Source organism: Dioscorea cayenensis, chromosome 17, assembly GCF_009730915.1.
Source record: "Dioscorea cayenensis subsp. rotundata cultivar TDr96_F1 chromosome 17, TDr96_F1_v2_PseudoChromosome.rev07_lg8_w22 25.fasta, whole genome shotgun sequence".
Taxonomy (NCBI): Eukaryota; Viridiplantae; Streptophyta; class Magnoliopsida; order Dioscoreales; family Dioscoreaceae; genus Dioscorea; species Dioscorea cayenensis.
The window spans coordinates 15347909-15375388 of NC_052487.1; the positions used below are offsets into that span (position 1 = coordinate 15347909).

The 27480-nt window shown below is 34.1% G+C and overlaps 2 protein-coding genes across 19 annotated transcripts; both read right to left on the minus strand.

Annotated features, from left to right (window-relative positions):
* Positions 1-13770: 13770 nt before the first annotated feature.
* LOC120280025 (protein DEFECTIVE IN MERISTEM SILENCING 3-like) lies at positions 13771-20032 on the minus strand. Of its 2 annotated transcripts, none has more exons than XM_039286723.1 (7): positions 19997-20032; positions 17477-17582; positions 17134-17248; positions 16566-16803; positions 16303-16494; positions 15806-16126; positions 13771-14214 (listed from the first exon to the last, which is right to left on the minus strand). In XM_039286723.1, exons 2-7 carry the CDS (start codon positions 17522-17524, stop codon positions 13974-13976), a joined length of 1155 nt encoding a protein of 384 aa, XP_039142657.1. In that variant the 5' UTR covers positions 17525-17582; positions 19997-20032; the 3' UTR covers positions 13771-13973. The 2 variants fall into 2 exon arrangements, with proteins under 2 accessions (XP_039142657.1, XP_039142658.1); XM_039286724.1 differs by having other exon boundaries at positions 14072-14214; positions 16053-16126.
* Positions 20033-20957: 925 nt separating this feature from the next.
* LOC120280675 lies at positions 20958-26495 on the minus strand. 17 transcript variants are annotated; one of them, XR_005542387.1, is made up of 8 exons: positions 26233-26495; positions 26037-26119; positions 24346-24852; positions 24033-24261; positions 23519-23959; positions 22994-23354; positions 22708-22906; positions 20958-22065 (listed from the first exon to the last, which is right to left on the minus strand). XR_005542387.1 is itself a non-coding variant. In XM_039287602.1 (7 exons), exons 5-7 carry the CDS (start codon positions 23333-23335, stop codon positions 22034-22036), a joined length of 573 nt encoding a protein of 190 aa, XP_039143536.1. In that variant the 5' UTR covers positions 23336-23354; positions 23519-23959; positions 24033-24261; positions 26037-26119; positions 26233-26386; the 3' UTR covers positions 20958-22033. The 17 variants fall into 17 exon arrangements, 11 of the variants coding, with proteins under 11 accessions (XP_039143536.1, XP_039143529.1, XP_039143528.1 ...); XR_005542386.1 differs by having other exon boundaries at positions 20958-22906; positions 22994-23339; positions 23727-23959; XR_005542385.1 differs by having other exon boundaries at positions 20958-22906; positions 22994-23339; positions 23722-23959.
* Positions 26496-27480: the final 985 nt, after the last annotated feature.

Sequence of the window (27480 nt, forward strand, 5' to 3'; positions counted from 1 at the left end):
CATTGTGAACATAAGAATGCAATTTTGTCCAAATGAGATGCTAAACAAGTACAATTTCATGCTAGATATAGTATAAATGATATAGAAAATCTGATCAATTTAGCACTTATCAGCTGTGTTTGGTTCGTGTTTCTGTCCCCCATTGAGCGAACTAAGCTCTCTCCACATTCTGCGTTATGCATTTTTCTTCGCTATAGCTCTGAACACAAAGGCTATCATTGCTATGATCCTACCTCTCATCATCTTCATATTTCTGATGAGGTTACCTTCCTTGAAGATACACCTTTCTTTTCATCCACTCATTCGGATCTTTCATTACTTAGGTTTTCCTTTTCTCATCTTACACGTCTTCTTTCTATTATTCTACTTGACTCCTCTGGCATTCCTGGCGCCTCCATAACTCCACATATAGTTTCCTCTGACATATCTCCTCCTACTTTTTTTACCAAACCCCCAACAGGTGTTGATACTTCAGGTGATTCTCCTGCTTCCTCCTTCAACCTTATCTTCCCTGAAGATGCTCCTACTGTCTATCGTCGTTTCCCAGACCGTGTTCATCGTCCTTCAACTAGGTATGCTTTTTTCTTTTTCTTCTACCTATTCTCCACATTTTTAGACCTTTCTTGCTATCGTTCACACTCATCATGAGCCACAGTCATATTGTGAGGTCGCCCAACATTCCCATTGGTAGCAAGCTATAATAGAGGAACTTGGAGATCTTGAGCACATGCATACCTAGGATCTCGTTCGCCTTCCTCTAGTGTTACTCCCATCAATTGTTGGTGGATCTATAGGGTCAAGAACAGTGCTGATGGCACTATTGAGCGCTATAAGGCGTGTCTTATTGCTCGTGGCTTTACTTAGGAGTATGGCATTGATTATGAGGAGGTCGTCGCTCTTGTGGCCAAGTTGACTACCGTTCGTCTTCTTCTTGCTGTTGCTGCAATATGTCACTGGCCACTCTTTCAGTTAGATGTGACCAATGCCTTCTTACTTGTAGATCTTTCTGAAGAGGTTTATATAACTCCTCCTGATTTCTCTCATCCTGCTTAGCATGTATGCCATCCTTGTTTGGCTATTTATGGGCTCAAACAGGCTCCTCGCGCCTGGTTTGAGTATTTTCGCAGTGTGATTCTTGCTCTTGGATTCATAGAGAGCTCTCATGATTATGCCTTCTTCACTCGCTAGACTTTTTGTGGTCTTACTATTCTTCTTCTTTATGTCACCGATATGGTTATTTCTGATTATGATACTTATACTATTATTTCTCTGAAACAACAGTTACACACTGAGTTTCAGATGAAAGATCTTGGTCATTTACGTTACTTTCTGGGTCTTGAGATTTCTTATTCTTGTCGTGGTTATTTAGTGTCTCAGCAGAAATATATTTCTGACATTTTTTGAAGGGCTGGCATCACCGATCTTCGCACTGATTCCACTCCTATTGTGTTGCATCACCGTCTCTCCTCTTTTGATTGTGAGCTTTTGTCTGATCTCACTCGTTATCGAGCACTTGTTAGTGCTCTTGTCTATTTGACTATCACTCGACCCGATATTGCTTACGCTGTTCTTGTTCTCAGTCAGTTTGTGAGTGCTTCTCACTCTACTCATTATGCTGCTCTTCACCGGGTTCTTCGTTACCTCCGTGGCACTGTCACTCAATCTTTATTTTTCTTGGCCACGTTATTGTTTAAGCTATATACCTACTGTGATGCTGATTGGGCAGGTGATTCTACTGATAGGCGATCTACTACTGGTTTCTACATTTTCCTTGGAGATTTCCTTATCTCTTGTAAAGCAAAAAACAATCTACTGTTGCTTTTTCCACTACCGAGGCTGAGTATGGTGTAATGTTCTCCACTACCAAGGAGATTATTTGGTTGTGTCAGATTTTGATGGATTTTGGTATTTCCATATCTGCTCCCACTCATCTCGATTGTGATAACCAGAGTGCCATCAAAATTACTGTTAATCTTGATTTCATAAGCGCATGATGCATCTTGAGGTCGCTTTTCACTTCGTTCGTCATCATTACCTTGGTGGCGGTATTCTTCTTCTATATTTTGCCCCTGCCAACCACCTTACTGATTTTTTCACTAAAGCACATACTTTTTCTCGATTTCAGTTCCTAGTTGGCAAACTCTCAGCTTACAACCCACCGTGAGTTTGAGGGAACGTGTTAGAGTACTATTATATATGTATACTTATACTTTATACATGCTATGTTTATACATACTACCTACTCTTGTATTTGTACCAATTGTATAAGATGTGATTATATATACTCATAATATGTGACTTTTATAACTATGGATGCCGTGATCACTCCACAAATTTGCCAAATATACATTAGCACATATCATGTAAACAATGTGCATATATATATTCAATGTAAATAAAATAATTAATTTTATCAATAAGAATTAATTATAATATATGATTTTATGTATGAAAAGTTCATACAAATAAATTGATAAGGGCCAATACACTCTCTAATTTATTTTAAATTAAGAAAAGCACAAATACTAAAATACACTTAAAATAATTAATTTTGAAAAAATAATTTTTAATTTATCTTATTCCATTTCACTCAAATAGTGATAAATAAAATCAAATAAGAATGGGATCATCCTTAGTAGCATGGCAATATGGCAAGCTAAAGGTATGTAATATGAGTTGGTACAAACTTACATCAAGCTAGGTTGGCCTACACAACCATTGCTACAGAGCTCCTTGTAGTATGTGGGCGGCTTTGATGCGGCACATGATCTTGGCTAGAGGCGCCACATTGCTAGCACAAGCACATTAGGAGCCCGATGCTACCACGATCAAGCCCTAACTGAACTATGGGGCTTCCTAGTGCTACGAGGCCTAGGTCGCAATCGCATGGTTTGGCTAGAACATCATAGTTTGGGTATTGCATAACCATGCTTAGCCACCTGGGCTCGATGGCTTGACTAAGGCTAACCCAACCCTAACCACAAATACAAGGGTGCTCTGGAGAATCGCGGGGTTGTTACTAGATGGTCCAACTGCAAGACCGATCAAGACTTAATTAGGATAGGTTGTAAGACAGGTTAAGGCCAGTTAAGTTTCCAAGATGTGTCAATAGACCATGATGTCATGGTCAAGGGGTCACCCAATGCTAGCAAGTTGTGGTCATATATAGCCAAACAAGAATGGCCTGCTCTAATATTGGGTTTAACATCATGGCCCACTAGGCCTAATTTGAAGTAGTGAGGCTTAGGTTGGCTGAGTGATATGCTTTTTGCGTATCCACAAGTGCACCGATTGTACAAGTAGTAAAGTGTACCCAATGGGATCAGATAGTTGATTCCTTAGGGACTAGAAAAAGCTCTCAATACTCATTTGTTTCCTAATATCTAGCCGGTTCAACAGATTGGATTTGAACCAATTAAAACTACTAAAGAAGAGGAAAAGAAGAAAGGGAGAAGAGACAGGTTTTTAGGTTATAGAGATAGCATTAGGAAGGACAATGCCCTGGACTAATCCTCTTGACAAATGTATTGACTACATGGACATCTCCTTGGATCATGGTGACCACCTACGGAGGGTTTTAAAATGTATGTCCTCACTCAAGGCTTAGAGCAAACTCAACCTTTTCCCTAATCTATGCCCTAGCTAGATGAATAAAGCTTATCCTCTAGACATCGAGAACTTAATCTAGGGTTAACATGCATTCTTGATTGCAATTGCAACTACGGGGGACATGCACGCCACATCAATGCTCACGCAGATAGCGGCAATCCCCACGTCGAGTTTTGCAACATACAAATATCAATGACAATCAACACAAGAAGATAATCCAAATAAACAAAAGAGAGTTCTCAAGAAAACTCAATAATCAAATAACAAAAATCAATACATCATAATGTCAAGGTTCATTATCCGGGACCCTGAAAGACAGTTAGCCCCTCATGATTCTACAATCAATCACGGGAAAACATAAAGAGAAATAAAGATTATCCATTAAACTTCCTTCTTGCTTCACAATTGCGTCGAAGAAGGCTTGACGATGATCGTCACCGGCAATCCTCCTACCCTACACTTATCTCTACTCCTAATCAGGTCCTGAATGATGCTGACTACTGCCCTAATTTGCGCCTCCAGAAAGAGAGAAGAAAATCCCTTTAAAATCTAACTTTATGGCATAAATACCCCTTTTTCGATGCAAGCACAACCATGCTCTTAGCCGTGCTCTTGACCGTGCTTAGCTCCAGATATTTGGAAATAATTCTCGGCGCAATTCTAGTAAAACACACGGGCAAAACAATGCCCGTGCTTCCGACTCATGCTTTGACAGCACGCTGGAGCAAGGAGCACTAAAAACCGTGTGTTTGTTTCTATGAAATTTCCAGTAAAATGCATGGACCCAAGCATGCCCATGTTTGCCGACCGTGCTCCCTTAGCACGCTGGTGCTTGGGCAGTGAAATCGTGCTCTCTGATTTGTGCAGACTCCAGTGAAATGCATGGGACTCGTCACACACATGCTTCCAACTGTGCTTCCAAGCACGGGTGTGCGTCAGATTTTATGCTTGTCTTGAAAAGTGTATTCCAACGCAGTTCTGTCCTAGAATTCATCTCTAATCTTTTCTTTCGGCCCAATGTCTAATTATCTACAACAATTAGCAAATATACCTCAAGTAGCATCGGTTTATAAGAAAAACATGTTAAAATGACAAGTAAACACTCGATAGGATATATAAAATATCTTTATAAAATGCACTCATCATTTAGCCAAAAAAACTCATCATGAGCCCAAAAGTCGCACATGATTAAAGTCTATCTTGTTGCTCATATGCTTCTCAAACAACCCGTGCCAATAATATAATAGGTGCTGTGTTAGATTACCCATGTAGACTACACTAATGGTAAGCCTATAAATAAGTATGCTAACATCACGACTCTACAAGTGGAATATTTGAATATCTATTTAATTTGTTAAAATAACAATTTATTTATAGTAAATTGAAACAATAACTAGTTTATATCCAACACATAAACCTTAAAATAAATATCCAAATATGCTTACAAAAACAAAAAAAATAATCATATAATCATAAAAATGTATCGTATATGCTAGGTAAAGGTTAAAAAAATATGGTATCAATTGTTAGTAAATTAACAGTGTACAACATAACTAGGAGGGGAGCCGGAGGAAAAATGCATGGATTTGAACTTATCAATACTTAAAGTGAAGTCAGATGCTTGCATTTTGGATTTATGTTGCTTTTTTCCACGGCAATGTTCACAAGAATTGGTATGGCACTGTTTAGGGCCAAGTTGCGCATAAAGATAAAGCGGATGTGTAAAAAAGTTTATGCCAATGGATATAACAAGAATATGACCCATGGACGAGCAAAATCCTTCTTCAATTCTGGATTTTTATTATTATTTTTATTTTGTTTTGTTTTGATTTTTTATAATATTGATAAAACACCATATATACAATTTATGTTTTAACCATGTATTGGGAGAAAGTTGAAATTTAGATGGCAGGTCCATGTATTTTGTACTACGGGATCCATATATTTATATATAATATAAATTCACACTATAAATACATATGAATAAATTTTTGATTATGCAATACTAAATAACAAAATAAATTTTTTATAATTATTTTGTTGAATTTTTATAATAATGTGTAATTATATAATTATTGTTGGAACTAACAAATGCATCTTTTCAAATTCACTCCATCATATGTATAGTTTATTAAAAAAAAAACTAATTATTTTTTTTTTTTGAAATTTATAGGTCCACATTATTAACAAGATGTGTTTAATGTTTATATATATTATAAATTTTTTGAAAAAAATGGAATCCGACGACCCAAGCCTTGTATGAAGATCCGCTTATGCCTTCAATCTCCTGCATAGGAGCCGATGGTGGCAAAGCTCTTCATTTTCACAAATAAATAGTTATGATCAAATGAAAGTCTAATTCCTAAAAATATAGGGATTAATTAGAAACTTACCAAAATAATGAAAACTAGTCAATGGACTTGAAAGTGAACTTTAATGATAGATCATAAAACAGAGTTATTTAAGGCTATACAATCATATTATTATATTAAAGTTTTGGTTAACCATCAAACAAACCAAAGGACTCAACATAATATACTATGAAATATTCTATTTTAAATGCGATGTAAATTGACATGCGCTCAAATCCGCTCTTTCGCTTTCCTTGGAGTACAATACCAAAATATTAGAAGAAAAAAAAAAAAATCTGTGAACCCAAAAAAATGTCACTCAAATTTTTAAAATTCTAAAACAGAAAAGATTTTTCTTAATTATTTTAATCCTTACTGTATTAAATGCCTTACCCATTATTAATTGTACAGAAAATTCAATATAATTCTTTTATGGGTACTTTGGTTTAACTGAGTGTGAGATTCATTTCATTTTTTTTTTTTCTCATTTTTATTTATCAAAATAATAATCACATCATGCAATAACACAATTTATGAGATTTATCACATAAAATGAATCAGAACCTAAGATTATACTATTGATGCAGAATAAGTGAATATTAAATTATTCCTCTATGTTGATTACAAGTAGACTTGTTCATGGACTCGGCCGGGCTGAGTTTAGGCTAGGTTTTAATCATAATTATTAAAATTCAAGCTTGTCCAAGCTTGGCTCGGCCCGAAAATATGAGCCTTAACCCTTACTAGAACCCGCCCAAATTTAATGACTTCTACCCAAGGCCCGCCCAAGCCAGCCCACATATGTTTTTCATCAAATAATATATAAGTTATAAAAAAACTTAATAATAATATTAATATGTGAATATGACCAAATATTATTCTGCAAAACACTTGAAAATTAAAATACCAAATGCAAATATTTATACAATTACAAGGACTAAAATTCAAACCATTATAATCCATGACAATCAACAATAAATATATATTATATAAGTATATACAAAACTAATTAATAAATATATTTTATAATTCAGGTCGGGACGGCCCGGGTTGGGTTTTTAACAATGAAAACCAAACCAGGCTCATTTTTAAAATGGGCTTCTTTTTTGTCCAAAGCCCGGACATCAGGCCTTATATATTTGTTCAAGCCCTCCCATTTGTCGGGCGGGCTTTCGGGCTTAGTCGGGTAGCCCGGCCCTTGGACAGTTCTAATTATAAGAAATAAAAAGGCTTGATAACTAGGGTCGTTTGACATTATTAACAATTCCTGTTTTTTGTTTTCAATTTCATGTTTTGGAAACAAAACCGAGAAAACATGTTTGGCATTTTGTTGTTATTTCCAAAAATTTTGGCAATAATTCTCATGTTTCCAAAAAAACAAAAGACAACAATTTTATGTTTTCAACTATTTTGAAAACGCCTTCAAAATTCTTCCTTCCACCATGAAACACTTCCTCTTCTCTCTCTCTCTCTCTCTCTTTAATTTTTTATTCATTTTATTTTTTTAATTTTTTTAAATATCAATTTTTTTTACAAATTAATATTAATAATTTAAAAAATATATATTTTTTTAAGAAAAATATTTATAAAAATTTATTATTTTACCTTGATATTTTACAAATTAGTTCATATAGTATAAAAAATTATATTTTTATTTGTGAAAATTATTGTTTGACCCATGATTTTTTATAAACTATGATATAACATATATTTCCCCTCCTCTCCCTTTTTTTTTAAAAAACCCGATGGATCTAATTTTAATTTATATATATATAAAATTTTTTATGGCAAATGGCAAATGGCAAAATATTTTTTAGTATCAAATGGTGCAATTTTTATGAGATATTTTTTTATCCATACAATACTAGTCTATGTTATTAATTTTATTTAACAATATAGTCAAGAAAACTAATATGAAAAATAAAGTTTTATAAATTTTTTTTTTAAAAATACAAATTTAAAAAAAGATAAAAAAACGTTATAATAATTTTGTGCTAACCAAACATGTTTTTGTTTATAGCTTTTTAAAATATGCAATGGTTAGTGTATCCAAACATGTTTTTGTTTTCAAAAAAAATGAAAGTTAAATGAAAACAAAGCAAAAACAAAACAAAAAGTAAAAACAAAAAGCAAAAACAAACAAACAAAAATGATGCCAAACGATCTCTAAATGTGTTTGGTTAGCAGAATAGGAATGTAGATAATGCCTTTGGGAATGAGAATGAAAATAAGTGATAAGAATGGTAAAAAAAATTTGTTTGATGCGAAGAATAAGTTATTGGGAATCATAAAAATAAAGGAAGATAACAGGGGAAAATTATTTTTATACCTTTAGAAATAAAAAAAAGATATTTATATAAAAAATGGTTAGTTATGTTATAACTACTACATTCTTATGCATAAACTATTTTAAATATTGTCATTAATTTTAATTAATATAATTAAATATTTAAAATAAATGGCTCAGTTTAATAATTTATTATTTAATTAATATATATTAAGCAAATAAATTTTTTATTTATAAAATATTCAAGTATGATTGTTATTTATTAAATTATTGAACATTTCACTTTACTATTTACTTTAATTGGGACAAAAGAAGATAATTTTTTTTAAAGGAAAAAAAGTGGGCATACATAATATTTTGAATGGGTGTTACTAGTTCCGTCGGTGTAGTTTGTGGGTTTAATGAATACTCAAACACTCATAGAAATCTCGCACAAACCAAAACATAAAAGAGACACACAAAGTTGGTAACCCAGTTCGGCGTCAACTCGCCTACGTCTGGGGGCTAAGTCCGAAGATGAACAATCCACTAAAAGAGGAGAAAATATATGAGTACAAACACTTTGTTACTCACACTCACAAATAAAAAACGTTACCGTCTCTAGATTGTCTAGTGCCCGAACTATCTCAAGCTCTCATCAACCACACAATCATAGAGCAAGATAGCTTATATAGATGTCTCGACGCTCCAAAAATATCCCATATCTCTTTTAGAATCTCCGCGGCTACTAACTTTAGAACATTCTAAAATTAACTGTTGCAACTCCTATTGTAACACAACTTGCAACATGGCCTTGATTGCTGACTTCATTGAGTTTTGGTTCCGTTACGAAGCAACCTCAAGATCCATCAACCTCCGGGTCATGCTTAGTCCAAGTCGATGCAGCCAGATCTCTCTATCCCGATTACTGATAGCTAGCCTATCTTCTCAGTTCCTCACCACACAGTCCCCTAGCAAAAGACGCATGACTTTGTGCGTCTTCATCAAACATTCCAAACTTGATCTTCAATTCACCCAAGTTTGCCCTTCAAATTTTCCCAAGAAAGATCTTCAATTAATCATGTCAATCATACCAATAATAGGCATGTCTTCAATCATACCCTTACTAGTCTTCAATATACCATTGATAAGTATTTCTTTAATTAAGCTCTATCTATATTTAGTCTCCAATAAAATCTCTTAAATATGGTCTTTATAAAATCTTGCATTCAAGTTGTAACACATACCGAAAATAGCTCCACCAAGATTTCCCAAGATATTTGCCTCCAATTCAAGACTTCTTGCCATGTCAGCATTTATGCCACGTCACAATGATTGCCATGTCACCTTGACTTGGTATTAAATCATGCCAATTAAAGTGCTTTTAAGTGCTTTTGCACTAACAGGGATAATGACCATTATCTTATATGGTGGTAAATCCTTTGCAAAAGTAATAATTACTCATACTAGATACTGAAACATAGATAGCTATTTACACTAAATACATAGACATGCTAATCAATTCGAAGACCAGAATTGATCTTACTTTTGCCGGGTTAAAAAAATAAAAGAAAATACCTCGAGTTAATGTCTCAGTAATTAAGAAAAACCTTAATAAGGTCATATACTATAAATGACTCTTTAAAAGAAAAAAGAATCGACAACTCAAAATAAAAATTAATAAAAAAACAGCTTAAATTTTTAAAATTTTTATTTTTTTAAAAAAATGGAGGTAGAAATTAGAATCCCATGAGCCACAAACTAAAAAAACCCCTTTCTGCACTCCAAAAAAGTGTGGACCTCATCTTTAATAATTAAAAATCCTTTTTCTTGTTGAATCCAAACTTGTTTATCATCGCCTCTGCTTCTGTTTTTTTTTTAATTATTATTATTATTTTCTATCTTCCTACAGGGCAGCATATAGTGCTGTTCTTCAAAAGAAAAAAATGGTGTCCTTCCTTAACACCGTTTCACCCTCTTCCCAACCTCATCTTCTTCTGCATCAACCTCGCCCTCATCTCATTCCGACGAGGCCTCTCTCCAGATCTAGACTTTATTGTTCATCTTCTTCGTCTTTGGAAACCCTAAATCCCAATGAATCCAAAGATAGCACACTTTCTTCCTTTTCTTCAGCTCCACCCACAGGAGCGGTATCTATTGATGAACCGGCTTCCGTCTTCCCTGCAGATTTCAGGTACCCCCCCAATTCCCATTTTGGATTTCTTTTTTTTTTTAATGATATTGTGAAGAAATTTGATCTTTTTCTACATGGATTTCTTTTGCTTCTTGTGTTTTTTCAACCCGTTGGGTCTTGTAATTCTTGCTTTTTTTATTGGGATTTTGTGTTTCAGATATCTTATTGACGTCCAAAACTCTTTTACAATCTCTATTTAGAAATGTTTTAAATAAGGAAAAAAATACTTACAACTCAGGGCAAATCCATTTTAAAATTTATTAACTCTGAATACATAATTTTTAAAAATATTATTAAAAAATAGCCATTTTGATTGCATAAAAAAAAAATCATAAAAAGAATCCTGTTTTCCTTGTGGAAGACTAATATTTGTGTGCATTTCTTCATAGACTTCATTTGCCAAGAATTAAACATTTTTTTTTGGTATAAACGTAATTCTTATGAGTATATGATTTTATGGTGTATATTTTTCAAATTAATAAATTTGTAAATATTACTTAGAGTTCATGTAACTAGGCAATATGTGTAAATAATAATATTAAGGGAAGAAATTTGATTTAATTTAAAGTAATATAATAATATAAATTAATTAATTTAAAAGTTATATATACATTAAATATGATTGATGATGAAACTAAGAAAGAGAGGGAGAGCTTGCGAGGTACGGGTGGGGTTAGGATTCAGAGTGAGGGATTGGATGTTGATCCAATAGCCTCACGAACACCTGTAGAAGACGGGATCTCATATATATATATATATATATATATATGCACTAACATATATCAAATATTATTTGGATCTTGCATTGCTGGGTTGCACTACTGTTGTCAATCTTTCATTTTAAATCTATGCCTTGTGTAGGTTTGGTTGCCCATAAGGTCACTAAGATACATGTACTCAACAAAATAATTAAGCATTAACAGTTTTTTTGTTATTGAAAGCTTCCCTTAGATAATTTTTTAGATAATAGCTGACCAATTATTTAATTTGTTGATGAGCTTTTCTAGACTTACTACTCCATTTTGGCAATTTTTTTAAATACAAGATGGTCAAAATTTTTGAGGATCACATGGTAATGGGGGCATGTATAAGGTTTATTATTGCATTGTCATCATGTATTGTTTGTCCACATTCACTTGCGTTTTTTTTTCCTTAAACATTGAAGCTTGAAACAGCTAAATTAGCCCTTACTAGTTGATGTACATTTTTGAGAGGAATGCAAGCAATAATTGGTTTTACCCGTTAAAATCATTTTAGGGGATGCAAGACCTGTGGAAAAGAGGAAGTTGAAAGGGGATGCAACGGCGAGGGGAGAATTCAAGGTGGCATAGCAACTGTCCCTGGCTTTGGCTGGTGGCCTATCAAGGCATTCAGACCATGCCCGGGATTCATTGCATCCGGTGGGAGATATAGGCGGCGTGGACAAAACATGGATGAGGTTGCATTTGGAAAGGGAGGAAGGGATTCTGCAACAGGAAGCACTGACTAAGGTAGATGATAATAAATCTCCTAATGTTTTCCTTCATGTAGTTTCTTCATAATTGATCTATTAAATAAAATCTCTCTTTCTAAGTTTTATTCAAGTATAATGCTGATGTGTTAACTGGGGTTAAAACAGTTACTGCCTTGTTCTGGTTTCCTTTTATAAGGTTGGAAGATCTCATCATTGATAATCCCCTGGACCTACATTTTACTTTTTCTTTCATTTTGTTTATTAATGGTTCGAGTGTGAGTAAAGTAATTATGTTGTTATTTGAATGCTTATACGTGATTGACAAATGTGAAACATTGTATTCAACTCTTTTGCAATTCCTCTCTTTATTTGAAGATCTTAAAGAATTGATGTTTACTTCAATTGTAATACATTCATTATTTACAATGACGCAGCCACTGGGGAAGCATTTATCTTTGATTTAGGACCTCATGAAGAAAGAATTTCGGGGATATTGAACAGGAATAACCCCCAAATTTGTCATGCTGTCTTATATGTTGTACATGATAATTCTTCTGTTGATTAGGCCATTGGCTACTTAGTTCTTGAATCTTGAACTTCAGAAGGATGATAATTATGCTCACCATATTTATGGTTGTTTTGTGGTGGGTTCCAATGTGTCAAATACTTTGAAGTTGATAACCGAATTGTTTGAATGCAATGCAAACTCTAGTCTCTTGTTATTTGTTTTAGTAAACGTAAGATTATTTTGTGTTTTCTTGACATTGTTGATTAATGACATATGAAACGCCTTCGTTATTCAAAAGCAACATCTGGGGAAAGGACTGATGCACGGTCTAGAGGCTGAAGTGTACACAAGATTACAGGGGAATCAACTCACGAGAAATTTTTTTTGGTGTTTCTCATCATCAAAGATGTTTTGTAGTCTGAATGAATCTAATCATTTATTGTAACACCTATGATTATTTAGTATCGTGTTTCCATTATGGAATGTATTATTGTATACAAGCTGGTCAATCCAGGAGGTGTATTTGTTCTATTGTATATTTATATGGCCAACAGGCCAAGTTTTTCATGTATGTTTGATGCAAAAAGTTAGCTGACTGAATCCTTTTATTATTAAACAGGCAGTTAATATGAAAAACCTCAGCATTTGTTTCTTCATGTACCTTCCAGGTTTTTCACCTTTTGAAAATTCAAACCTGTGTGCCTTTTTAGCAAAAATGATGCAATTGGTTGGCAGACATGTTCAGCTTTCAACCATACTTTTGCATTGTGTTAATATCATAATTTCTAATATACCAAAAATGGGCAAACCTAATTAAACTGGAGCCAAGCTCAGAATTGAAAGTTAATTTGAGCTTGTCCTTAATTTTATGCGAGAATTTCACCAAATCTGATTTTTTTTATGTTTCCCAGTGATTGGAAAGCATGCAATTCATCCTGAAACCAACCATTTCCTGGAGACATTTGCAATTAACTAATGAAATCAAAAGAAAACCAAATTTGCTGTCAAGTTTGCAATAATCATTCACTGAAAACCAATAAGGTTCTATACTTTCAAGTCCAGTGGAGAGTGACCACACTTCAAATTATAATTAATGCACAGATATCTGCCCAAGCTTAATAATCTGCTAATTCTGAATCAAGGTCAGAAAATAAATAAGCATCTGGTCCTGGCAAATGACAACCTTTCCAGTCTTCAATTTTTCTTTGCACAATGCTAACAATGAAGTTTTCATAAAAATAATAAACTTCCGTGAAGCATAATTTCTTGGTAGAATGCTTCACCAAACTTGATGGCAAGGATCAAGTAGAAAGGGCATTCAACAAGGCATCCCAATTCTGGTAAACTATTGATTATGACTCACTCAGGCAACTAAAGACAACATGACAATTGAAATTTAAATGACAAAAACTTGATCAAAGCCTTTTAACTGGTTCATCTCACTACCAGAATAAGCTAACATCATATGCATATTTAACATGAATACTTCTCTACAATAAAAATCAGATGGGAATGTTGTAATCAGATATAATCTGTAAAATTAAATCTGGTTTGCTATGAATTGGTGGTTATCATGCTCTATCATAAAGGATTCAATTTGGCAGCACCTTTGAAATATGCTGATGTGCGTCATTGAGGAACTTCTCATACTCTTCTCGTTTGGCATGGAAGGAGTCTTTTGCCTTCTTTAACAAAGCCTTTTCTCTTAGAATATCTTCAGCCAACCTGTCTTTTTTCCACTGCAAAAGCTTCAGTTTCTCCCGCGTCTCGTGAATCTCCTTTGGTCGGGTTGGTTTACCAAAACTCATTGGAAATCTTAATATGTCCTCCTTCCTAAAATCATGTCCATTAATAGACATTATTAATAATTTAAATAATTTATATAATAAACTTAGATTATCTTCTATATATTACTAGTACTGTGACCATGTCTTTGATACCATGTTAATACAATTTAAAACGAGAAAATAAACTATTAATAAAAAATAGGATGTAATATTCGAACCAAATGAATAATCTTTCACACAAACACAATTGAGGTACAACTCTTTTTAAATAAGAGAAGGATCACAGTTTTCTAAACTTATTCCAAAAGGCATTAATACCCTTATACTTTAAATACATACCTCTAACACTTTATACACACCGGCCATCACATTATGGGAGCTGGTCATACCAACCTTAACCACAAGGAGGTGACTCCCGAAGGTTGGGCTTCTCAAAGAAATAAATTAAGACAGATGCACTAAAAGATATAAAGTATAACAAACATTTTATTATAGATGAGACAATCTGGTTCTAATTTACTTATTTTCCTTAGAAGAAATAGATGGCAAGCACATTATAGAATTGACCAGGTCGTGTCTTCACAGATTAAAAAAAAGATGGATTCTAGTAATTCATAAAATCAAATAAATACACCTACTATTTGATAGATATCAATATTTCATCATTAAATCAAGAGATTTTAATAACAATTTTAATACCTTACCTAATACTATTAAATATTAGTATTCCTTATTGCGTAAATAATTTTACATTTATGATAACATATTTTTCAAATCAATTAGGTTTTGAGGCTATGCATATAACAATTGCGTAAATAATATCTACTACAGTTGTACTTTCCAACTTATTTAATTTTTCTAAACATAATATCATTGATAGGGAAATAAATAAATAAATTACTTAGTACACCGTAGTAACTGTCTATTATTTCCAACTTATTTAATTCTTTTGTCTGCACTAAAATGCTAAATGTTAATCATAAATGAGTATAAATGGACATTGGAAGCAAGAATAGGGAGCACACATAACACATTTAAGCAAAGAATACAAATATGACCATATCCACACTCAAACAACAACTTTATGTATTTATCATCATGGATGTCCACACATATGCCCACACATTAAATACAACAAAAATAACTGCATATCTGCATAAAAAAAAAATTATAGACTGATGACCAATTAACTTCCAGAAATGTTAAATATACACTCAAGAATGACCTCAAGATGCAATACAAAGCAAATTCTTGATTGTTCAACATCTTATACATTACTAAAAAAATTTGTCATGACATTCCCGCTTTCTATTCTTTTTGCTATCTCGAATAAGATTGTTGCAAACACATGAACTTTATCAAAGAAAATATAATCACAAGATTGCAAGTTCGCCATAGGCCTTGTTGTAAGCAAATGATTTGATTCACTAATATGTAACAGAATACTTGTAGGTCTTCTATAGAGGCATGAGAACTGAACATGTAATAGGTAAAATCTCCTGATATTTCGAGAAAATGTGTATTTGTCATAAAATATCAAAAATTTGATTCACTTGCTACAGAAGGAAATCAATACTATCAAAAAGAATGAAATTCATTATAAAATAATCACAAACAAAATTATGTTAGCTGTTTACCTCGCCCCAAGATAAAAAATACCATTGGTTTTAATCATTCCCCCATCTAAAGAAATAGCACCATCACTTATGCAAGGCATTGCAAGCTCCATCTCAGCCCTACTTCTATATACTTGTAAGTAGGAAAACAAGTTATAAAATAAGGTTTCCCTTAGACCATGGCCGTTGACCGTGAGACAACTTAAGTGATCATCATCCAAGTCAATCATGTTTACTGCAAAACCTAGAAAACCTGGTGGGCATTTACCATCTGGTAATCTTGCCTTCGGAAAATCAAGTCTCTTTTGAGGATCACCAGCTAAAAATCCACCAGGATATGCTCTGCAAAATTAGAAGCAAATTATGATGCCTGGAGGCGATTAAACAAGTAAAGAAGATCGATTCATCCAGAGGTGAAATTGATGACAACCATGCTTCCAATTTTTCAAAAGTTTTATGAGATGATTAATTTCCATGCAGAATATTCAATGAAGGAAAGCGATAATCAAAATTTTGACCTTAAATTTTCTAGACTGATGGCAAGAAATCTTCCCTCAAGGAGTCTGCCAATTGATGGTCCAAGACCATGAAGGCCAAAATTCTTGTCAATCATGCCTTCTTTGTCATACTTTTCAAGGGCCTTTATGCCTTCAAAGGTCTTGCAAACAACACCCAACATGGTTTCTGGACCCAAGAATTCAGATAAAAGCCTAAACAAATAAAATCAAATTTCAGTAAATGACAGAAATATAGAATTACTTTTGGTATGATCGAGAAGAACCTGCTAAGATTCTCATCCTTTACGCTTCCAAGTGTAGCAACAACACCAACAACATCCTTTGTCAATGGTAACTTTGATGCTTGAAATCCATGACGAATCTGCAATTGGCATATTATGCCAGCTGCTGTTTTCTCCTTCTCCACTATGTGTTTGATTGTATGCTTCATAGCTTGAATCTGACATTCATGGTTGCTTGCTTCTTCATTTATATGAGATAAAGCATAAACCGCAAGGTCACCTGCAAATCCTAATATCAGCACCTTGCATACTAATTACATGTGCATAATGCATTTGCTTTGCTACTTATAATAGAAAATAAAATTGTTTGGTCTCTTGACATATTCTAACAACACGTAAAGACAAATAGGATTCTACATTAAAAAATAAAAAAATAATAAAAAATAAACACTACACATGCCAAGGAATTCATAAGTGTAAATGGTATGGCATGGCACCCGTAATTTTCAAGTAGCAAATATTTTTCAAGATTAACAATATCACTTGTGCAAATTCTTTGGCAATCATTACAACTAATGAGCCTTATAAAAACTGATAATTTTGGTTTAACCTTCTAAGTCAATAACTGATTTAGTGATAGTCCTCATCTCAGCATTGAGAAATGTCAGATTTTTCTCATGATAATTAACTTTCAGCCCAAGAACTTGTAAATCAGCATCCACTTTCTGTAAGAAAAATAAAGCAAGAGAGGCTCATTAGGTACTGCATTTTGGGTCCATAGGATGTTTTCTAATATAATTTCAGCCTAAGTTGCTTGATCATAAAAATGATGACACCAAAACTACAAATCTTGTACCACTAAAGCTCACAGAAAACAGAATATCTGATAATGGAGAGATCATAATGAGATTAAAGACATAAGCTAGTGACACAATGCTATTGATTATACCAACCTCAGAATTGCTTATCATTAACTGTATCTTTTGAGGATCTTCCTCCATTCGACTTTCAGGCAGTGGAAAGCAACTACTTCCAGCAATGGGCTCCACAGCTAGCAAGCTACATCCACCCATACAAAGAGTGCACCATGAGAATCTTAGGCATATACTTCTGGCAGGTAGCAATACAGTAGGCAGTACATCTATGGCCCAGAAAACTTTGTGGCTCTCATTAATAAAAACAGGTGGCAGGATGGATTACTGCCGATGGCAAAAAATTTTGAAATGAAATGATGGAATTTCTACTAGTAAGTTATTTGTTCAGAAGATTTCATGAACTATACAGTATTAAATTTTCACATCCACCATGACAAGCATTTGTGTTATAATTGGCACCGCATTAAAATTTTCAAATTCTACTATTGGCTGGTGGGCATGCATATGCATGCTGGTTTTTTTTTCATAGATCTTGAACACTAACATTATGTGTTGATTATCTTATTATCCTGCTACACTCATTGTTGAGAGCCTTTTAGTAGAGAATGGAAATTTGGATTACATCTTTTGTTTTTGTGAATTGTTAAACTATCCAATTCATAAGATGGCCTTCTAAAGGTTTTCTATCTCTTGTAAAACATGACATTGACAGTAGCCAACCTTAAATGTAACTATTTCTAAAAATCATGGGTTTTTTAACATGAATTCAAATCAGTAATCAATTGTGATTTTTGTTAACACAATAAAAAACAAGCAAACTATGAAAGAATAGCCTTTCACACTAAAATACAATCAACAGACAACTCTCTAAATAAAAGTAGAGTAAGAGTTTTTTAAACTTAAATCAAAAGACATTAATGCCCTTATACTTTAAACATATTTTATTATTACTCAAACATCCCCCTCAAACTATTTATAAAGAATAAGTAAACATCAAGAGTTTGCTTAAAAGAAACTGAAAACAGGCCATGTTTGAGTCTTTGCGAACATATCAACAATCTGCATAGAAGACTGAATATGCAGAAGAGTAACAGTGCTTTGTAGATAATGTTGGTGCACAAAATAACAATCAGCTTTTATATGTTTTGTCTGTCCATGAAAAACCAAATTGTGAGCAATCGAGATACCCCTTCTATTATAACAATGAAAAGGTGTAAGCATTTATTATGGATATCCCAAATCAACTAAAAGCCAATGAAACCAAATAACCTCTGCTATAGTAGACGGCATAGAACAATGCTATGCTTCAATGGAAAATCTAGCAACAACTCCTATTGCTTTCTTTACCGAGAGACTAAAAAATATCCCAAATAAATAAACGAACCAATAATGGAACGATGATCAATGAAATCTCCAACCCAATTTGCATCACAGAAGGTATTTAAAACCAAAGATGAACATGAAAGGAATAATAATACATAATAATATATGCCTTGGAAGGATCAAACAACCTGAAGCAGAACAAAATTGAGTAATAACATGTACAAGAAACTGTACCACACCCTTATTTAAATTGTTTCTGTCATGTTTGAAAAATATTACGAAAGAGTAGACTGTGTGCATGCTTATCTGCGTACCTAGCTTTGGAAGTGGTATACTACACTAGTTACATGGTATATAGAGGTTTCAAATCTTTAGACTGAAGCATATTCACCGATCACTAACAAAAATTGCAAAAATACAAGTATTTATAATAACTAATAATATGCTCCCGTCTCTAAGACGATAAATATGAATCTTAATTCTGTATGACCAAAAAATAACCAACATAAGTGCTAAAATTATGAATAATACACATGAAACAAATCAATGGAAACTGTTCTGCAGCGGAACTTGGAGTTTATAGAGAAAAATAGGTTTTGTAGATTGATACACTCCCATAACACTCCATCCAATTCCTGCTAACATAATATGCGCTAATCCAAAACAAACACAACCACTAGGACAATCCCCCCACAATCCTAATTTTCTTAAAACCTTCCCAACATCATTTCTTTAACAACAAAGACATATAAATTCCCAGAAGCATATCATCACCATATCACCATTACCATATCCATCACTTCTTCATTGCTTACCAACTAAAGCAAACTCCTTGACTAATAATAATAATAAAAAATAAAAAAACACGAGGTACCTGCTGAACAAATCAGGGGTCTCAGGTGCTTAACATGGCAATCAAGTATTAGAAAGAGAGAAATTCAGACAAATGCATACCAAATGCCAAGAAAACCCCATGAAACAGTAACAAATTCTCAAACTTTCAATAACGCATCTAAAACAACAACAACAACAACAACAACATTCTCATTTAAAATCACAACAAAACAAAAACCAAAAAACAAAAATTTCAATCGCACCACAAAACTATCCCTATAATTCCCTCCCTACTCAAAAAGATGAGGGTTCGATCCGGTGGCTTGTCACCATTTTTAAAAACAAATCGCATGACAAAAGCCAAAATAAAGATGAGTCATAATTAACAGCAAAAAAACAAGCGCGCAAGTGAAGAAAGAAGAAAGAAAAGAAGAGAAGGACCTGAATCAGCGCTTGAAGGAAATTCGGAGGCTGGCGAAGGTGGCTGAATATGTGTGAATGAACCTCCAATTTATTCATCTTTTATGTCACGTGGAACGAACGTGAGAAATTTAGATTTTGTCACTGGGAATTTTCTAATTATTAATGTATTAATAGTGTTTTTACAGGTATACCCCTCTATCATCCTTAAAAAGAGCTGGGAAGAATTTCCTCTACGAAATTCTATAATATATACAAAATTAATATATTGTTTCAGAGTTATTTCTAAATTTTAATTAATAAACTATTAACGTTTTCACACATATAACCCCTCTAACATCATAAAAAGAGTTGAGATTTTTACCTCTCCACTCAAGGGATGAGAAATTTGGTGAAGTTTGGTGATTTTCCCTACACAATTTTGAAATTCATAGGCTTTTTCACGGGTGTGTTTGGTTGGTTGAAGTCCACCGAAGTGCCTAAAGTTCTGAAGTGTTAATTTCTGTTGAAGTGAGAAATTCAGTTCGAAATGTCCAGTTTCAAGTGTTTGGTTGGAGAAGTGTCACTACAGTGGCCATTTTTTTTTTGTTTGGTTGGTGGAAGTGAAAATGAGGAAAACTTCACTTCATGACTTCATGGTGTTTGGATGGTGGAAGTGTGGTTCCACTCACCACTTCAATCAAAAGGTGAGGTTACCCCTTTCACTTGTTAGGATTAAATTAAAATTAATTATATGTTTTTTTAATTAGCATAAGAAAAATGTAGAAGTGGGGTTCAACTCAAGTATTTTATCCGGAATAGTTAAATATGTACATATATATATCTGAATTAATTTTTTGTAACAACATAATTATTTAATTTCAGTAATTGTAAGAAAGTTAAAATTAGTGAAAAGTTTAACCTTTTTATGTTTACATAACCCAGGAAAAAAAAAAGAAAACCTGCAAAACATTAAAATGTGCAAAAAAAAAAACATTCAACATCATATAAATATATGCTTTATTTGCTACAGTCGCTGAACCATGACTGGTAATATTGTTTAACAAAGTTTGAGAGAGTACAAATTGTTTACTTGGACAATAAAATACAACTACCAATACTCTTATCAAAGGAGAGGAATTCCATGTGCACTTCATGCTTCCACAGAGTAGTCCGACCTCGCAAGCAAACACCAGTTGTTATTCAGTCATGGCTCAGGTCTCATAAAAAAGTAAACATATACATCATCACTTCATCGGCATTGGTAGATCCTTTTTGCCTCCAAAACCAACACACACGAGTAGCAAACTAAACCCACAATGGGAAAAGTTGAAAATAATTGTACGAAAAAAAAAACAATGGATCAAGCAGGCTACAACTGTGGCAACGCATGCCTCCAAGTTGCCTTGCCATACATACCATTTCATGCCTGTAATCCCTTACAGTTAAAAACCAAAACCTCAATAAACATAGGTAACACAACAAAAGTTCGAAGACAACATTGAAAATAAACATTGACGTATGAATAATAATGAAAATAAGACACTCTTCAAATGGATAAAAATTAATCTAAAATATACACACAAAACATTTGCAAACTTGAGATCCAAACTCAAAGACCTTTTACAATTATCCCAAACTTTAGTAAAACCACTGAAAAGATCCAAGCTCTCTAGCTTAAGAAATGAAATTTCAGCTCTCCAATGCAACTTACAAACAAATTACAAGAATAACAAGAAAACTAAAAATCTAAAACCCCTTTCCCACATTAAAATCACAAATGAAAACTACTCCCAATTCATTTAAACCACAATTAAAAATCTAAATTTTTTCACCAAAAAACAAATGCAAAATAGTTTCAGCAAAATGACCACGACAAAATAAAATTTAAGAGAAAAAAGTCATAGAGACCCTTTCTCATGATGGAATCTATCTGATAAAACCAAAACTCAAACCACTATGAAATTCAAAGGCATGTGGCTGCAAGAGAAGGGTCTTCACCCCTCAATTGCCCCGCCACTACACCTGTTTATTTGTAGAGGCAAAAAGGGAACCTGGCCTAAGTGTATTGCTTTACTCTTATGTAGTCATCATTGCCATGTAAAATACACCTGCAATGCCAACAAAAAAAAATGTAGGTTAGAGAAACCATTAATATATAACAACCACTAATAAGTTCATATAAGTGCAGATAGTTCAAAATACAAGCAAACAAGATGAAAGTTTTTAGATGCAACATGCATGCTATTGACACAAATAACATAGGCAAACCTGAAACATGGAAACAACCCACATAATGTTCGTGGATGCACAAAAAAAAAACATGAAATAATGCATGAAATGCAGATAATGCAAGCAATAGTTCAAACAATCCCCATGGGAGCTGAACAACTCCGCAACACTAAACCATTCATGTCGTGGTTCACATCATCCGGGAAATAAAGCTCCTAATCCAATCTTGACGCAGTTCCATATCTCTCACCATGAAGCCCTTAGATTCAGTTTCCCTAGACTGAAGATAATCAAATACCGCAACAAGCTCATGCTTGGTGAACCCTCAACACCCATAACTCTTTCATATAAAATCTCAGTCCAATGGGTTGGGTTCTGAATTGCATTGGCCATCTTATCCACAACCTTAAGTACATCGCCCATCATGGAAGGGCTTTTAGGTCCCTTGCTATTACGTTGGGACCTAACCCTTGATGATGGAGCAGGGTTGCTACCTACGGGTGTAGAGTTGCCATTATTACCTTCCTCATCACTAGCAATATCAATCGGGTCTGGTTCACCATTGTCATTGTCGGTTCCTTCATTTTCAGATTTGTCTGCAAAATCTGAAAACAAAGAAGCAGCGTAAGAACCTGTTGCACTATCTTCACCAAAAATTATCCTAAGCCCTTCATAGTTCTCAATGGGCTTGTTGATGAATGGTTTTGCACCCGGGTGTGCCTAAAACAGACAGATAGAATAATATCAAATGTAAAATTGAAACATGTAAGTCAATGAACTGTTAAAGGAAAAAATTTACCAGCATACCTCAGTGTACTTGAAGGCCACAAGTGGGTTGAGAATGATCACCTTGTTTTCGTCATCCCAACCTGCCCCACTCAAGTCCCTCGCTTTCTTAATTTCCATGTACCTTACTTTTAGCGTCCGATAATGGTTCTCCACATTCTCTGGGGTGAAATTAGTGTTAAATCTTGCATTCACGGCACTTGCAGCATGTCCGAACGCAGCCCGCTTAAATGATTTGTCACATTTAAGACCCTGTCTCACTTGCTCTACCAAAACAGGTATTAAAACATTATCAAAATCAGGCTTCCAATGCTTGTTAGGTGTTCCACGTTTGGTGGCAGCCTTCGAAGTGCCGCCCTCCATGTTCCTTCAAATATTAAATCTAGAATAAAGAAGGGATGCTTAAGAAAAATTATCAAAATAGAATGAAATACAACCACACATGAAACTAAAAAAGTGAACATAACATGTTCGAAAAAGTACACACAACAAACAACACAAATGGATGGTTCATAATAAATTAGAAAACACATTCCTAACACCTACTATCGGCCAGTATAGTGATTCCGCATTTCATTTGCTATGTTGTCCCTTAACTCCACCCATTGCCTATTTTCTTCTCATTGTTCGCGTTGGGTCCTGTTTTGTGAGGGCACAAGTTGCTCTTCCTCTAATGTGTTGCCCTCGTGCATATAGGAAGATCCACACCTGCTATATAATTATGAATAATACAACATGCAAGGACTAACCTTACTTGTGTTTTGAATGGAAAAAATGGCCGCTAGGTAAGAATCTTGAAACGATTCTTTAAGATACCAAATGCTCGTTCAACCCATGATCGTAGCATTGAATGCCTAAGATTGAACAATTCTTTAGGGTTTGTTGGTGGCCTTCCATTATGTTCCTTAAGATGGTATCTTACTCCGCGATACGGAGCTATGAAACCATTCATAGTGGTGTATCCAGCATCAACGAGATAATATTTTCCTATATGCACCGAGTATGATCAAGTGTTAGTGTTTTTTTAATTTTATATATGACTACACATTTTATAGCGTACCTTCTATAATCTTTAGCCCCTGTGGTTGAGGGCGAGATATTGCATCCCTTAAGACAGCGAAATCATTTGCAGATCCCTTCCATCCAGCTAGGACATATGTAAACTTTAAATCCGCATTCACCACAGCCAACACATTTTGAGTAATTCCCTTTCGACCACGAAACTGGGGTATTTCATGGGGAGGGACGGATGCTTCAATATGCGTGCCATTCAACAACCCAATGCAATCCTACATGAGAAGCTAAACATTATTGACATTTTCAAATTGGATTTTGAGAAATAGAATAATCTCTTTTACTTTGTTTATACTTACTTTAAAAAACAGGTACCAATTAGGATTATTCTCTATGTCCGAGTGACAATTGCTATTGGGAGGTAGGACAAAGTCATCATGTATAGCGCAAATAGCACGAATGACATTGTTAAAATATCTGCTGATAGTTTCTCCTGATCGAAGAAATTCTAACCTCGCTGTTCTGTTCTTCGTGTTATGCCCAACTATGTGTAGGAATATTACAAGTTGCTCCTCAATGGACACATGGCGAGTATCAACAAGTAGACATCTGTCACGCATTATTTGGGATAAATGCATGAAAGGTCCTACATCCATTCTTAGGTAGCTTACACAATAGTCTCGACCACTTCTTAAAATACGATTCATGTGTTTTTTTCTAGTTAGGTCCCGGAATATTGAAGGCTCAACACATCTAGGACTCCTACTTGTATGCATTTCTTCAATTATATATGCAATAATGACGACAATTGTGGTGAATGCCGCGGCAAGTGGTCTAGCACGCTCACCTAATGCCCAACTATCCATCTACACATATGCATGCACAAGAGATGATAATTGCATTAGGCCATATACTTCAATTTCCTATATTATGTGTCACAAATTTTAGTTAAACAAACTCAGAAGTATAAACATAAATATAGAAGTTGTACAAAAGTGACTTGCAACAAACCCACATAACACATGCATAAGATAGAACATGTTTTTTTTTTTATTTTTTTTATTTTTTTTTTTTTATCAAACTGTCTAACAAACAGGAAGTCTTAATTAACATTAACACAACATGCAAGTAGTTAATTAAGGAGGACAATGAGCTGTTGGCATTACTCTTAAAAGCATGTAAAAGAATTTTAGAGATAGAAGCATCAACATTTTTTATAATATCGTTCTTGTTTATGTTCCTTATTATTGAACTGTTATAAAAGAAAACAACTTCACATAACAAATCTTAAAGAAATCAAGTTCTTAATCATGATGTTGTTTAGTGAGAATTAAGTTTAAGAAAAGCATTTACCCTCAAAACAACTACTAAAGAAACCAAGTACTAATCATGATGTTGTCATCAGAGAATACTAAGCATATAAATGAGAACTATAAACAAAATTATAAACGAAATACTAAGTTCTTATAGAAATAAAAGCATTCAACAGAGAATTATAAACAAAATTAATTCATATAAATGAGGAACTAATCTCCAAATTTCAATAGCAAACACTTGTGAAAATCTTTAATTAAATAAAATCAAAACCATACTTAACAAAGGAAATCCCACACTGCAATCAACAAATCCTCACTCATAAATATAAAAACCTTCATTTTTCCTGAGCAAATGACTAAACAAGATTTTTAAGTAAAAACCACAAAATCCAAAGACTTCAATAATCTCAATTTTCACAGTTCATCAAAAGAACATTGGAAAAAATAAAATATTGTATATATGAATTTTAAAATAAAATTAATTCATAAAACTACAAGGGTAGATTCAAAAAATGATCTACAAAAAGAGGGAAAGAGGAAGAGAGGATTTGATAATGCAAAACTTCACAGACCTAGTAAGGGACTCTTCAAAAAATGATCTACATGGAGAGAAAAAGGAAGAGAGTATTTGATAACCAAGGTAAAAGCTTGCAGGTTTGGCATTAAAGAATGATAGAGAGAGAGAGAGAGAGAGAGAGAGAGAGAGAGAGAGAGAGAGAGAGAGAGCATGTTACCAGTGGAGATGAATATGATCGGAAGGATAAAGCACCGGTAGATGGAGATGATCGGATGTCGCACAAGGAGATGAGTTTAAACCCTGGTATTTTGGGAAGAAGATGGAGAGGGGATTCGAGTTACAGATCTGACATCAAAGAATGATCTACAGAGAGAGAGAGAGAGAGAGAGAGAGAGAGAGAGAGAGAATGTTACCTTGCTAGTGAAGATGAAGCCAGTAGATGGAGATGATCTGAAGGATGGAGAACAAGGAGATGGGTGCAAACCCTAGTGTTTTGGGAAGAAGATGGAGAGGGGTCACGGGTTTTCCAAATCACGGAAGTGGGGGTGCTCATAACACCCCCACGTGATTCATTTGGCAGAAGTGGACTTTGGCCACGTCAGGGAATTTTGCCGAAGTCCCACTTCAGCCCTTTTTTCCCGAAAGTCAGAATGAGGAAGTGGGGGTATTTTGAAAGTGGGACTTCAAGGGGTAATTCTCACTTCAGGGAAGCAAATAAAGAGAAGTCACTTGGAAGCCACCACTTCATTCACTTCGGCACCCACTTCGGTGAACCAAACATACCCTTAACATTCCCTTGAAAGTAAGGAAGTTGCTTACAATCCTTTGACAAGAAAATGATTTTTGTGCTACTGGTTATTTTATAACTATAAAATGACTGGGTGGGGGTTTTGCGTATTATTTGTAGTTCATAGGAAAAAACTATAATTTGCTCATAATTCATTTCAACTTTTTTTTTTTGCTTCATTTTGTTTTGTTTTATTTTATTTTTTTCATTAGGTCCTCATTAAATAATAATCATGTGATAAGACATTTCAATCTTTTATTTTATTTTGTTTTAATTTTTTGAAAATATGGACAACCCACTTTATTAATATTAAAGAAAAAGTACTCAAAAGAGGCTCGATGCAAGGAACAACCTTATAAAAACAAAGACAAGACAAAAATTCATTACATGTGGATCATATAAATACAATATTAAAATGACGAGAGAGTAGTAACCCTGAGAGACACACATGCTCATCCCTGGACAAAGGGACAGGAACGCTTCTTAGGGGATTAGTAGCTACAACTGGAGTTGGATTGCTAGTGTTAGCTTAAGAGTGGGTCTCGCTAAGGACTGTCTTGTGCCCAAAAAAGTCCAAGCTTCTTTTTTTGCTTTGATGATCGCCTTCTCGAGTTTGGCCTTATTAGTCTATGGAGTTGTAGACACAAAGATAGGAACATGTTAGTGATTCTAATGATAGATGTAAATGGTGGATGCACTATGCAATTAAAAAGGTGCTCATTTCTCTCCAACCAAACATTCCATATATGGGGGTATAAGGTACTCCAAAGTTTTGACCAAAATAAGACTAGGCACGTTCAGTGAATAGGCACCGAAAAGAAAAGATGGTCTATTATCTTAATCATTGCATGACCAAAAATGCATGTTGTAGTAG

Bases quoted from the DNA above. Each gene is read 5' to 3' on its own strand.
- LOC120280025 (XM_039286723.1), bottom strand. From the start codon at position 17,524: ATGGAGGAAGATCCTCAAAAGATACAGTTAATGATAAGCAATTCTGAG. The intron at 16,804-17,133 runs GTTAAACCAAAA...TAGGATTTGCAG, and splicing joins ATCAGTTATTGACTTAGAAG to GTGACCTTGCGGTTTATGCT. The intron at 16,495-16,565 runs GTTCTTCTCGAT...TTATTTGTTTAG, and splicing joins AAGGATGAGAATCTTAGCAG to GCTTTTATCTGAATTCTTGG.
- LOC120280675 (XM_039287599.1), bottom strand. From the start codon at position 23,335: ATGGAGGGCGGCACTTCGAAGGCTGCCACCAAACGTGGAACACCTAAC. The intron at 22,907-22,993 runs GTATGCTGGTAA...TGTCTGTTTTAG, and splicing joins TGGCCTTCAAGTACACTGAG to GCACACCCGGGTGCAAAACC.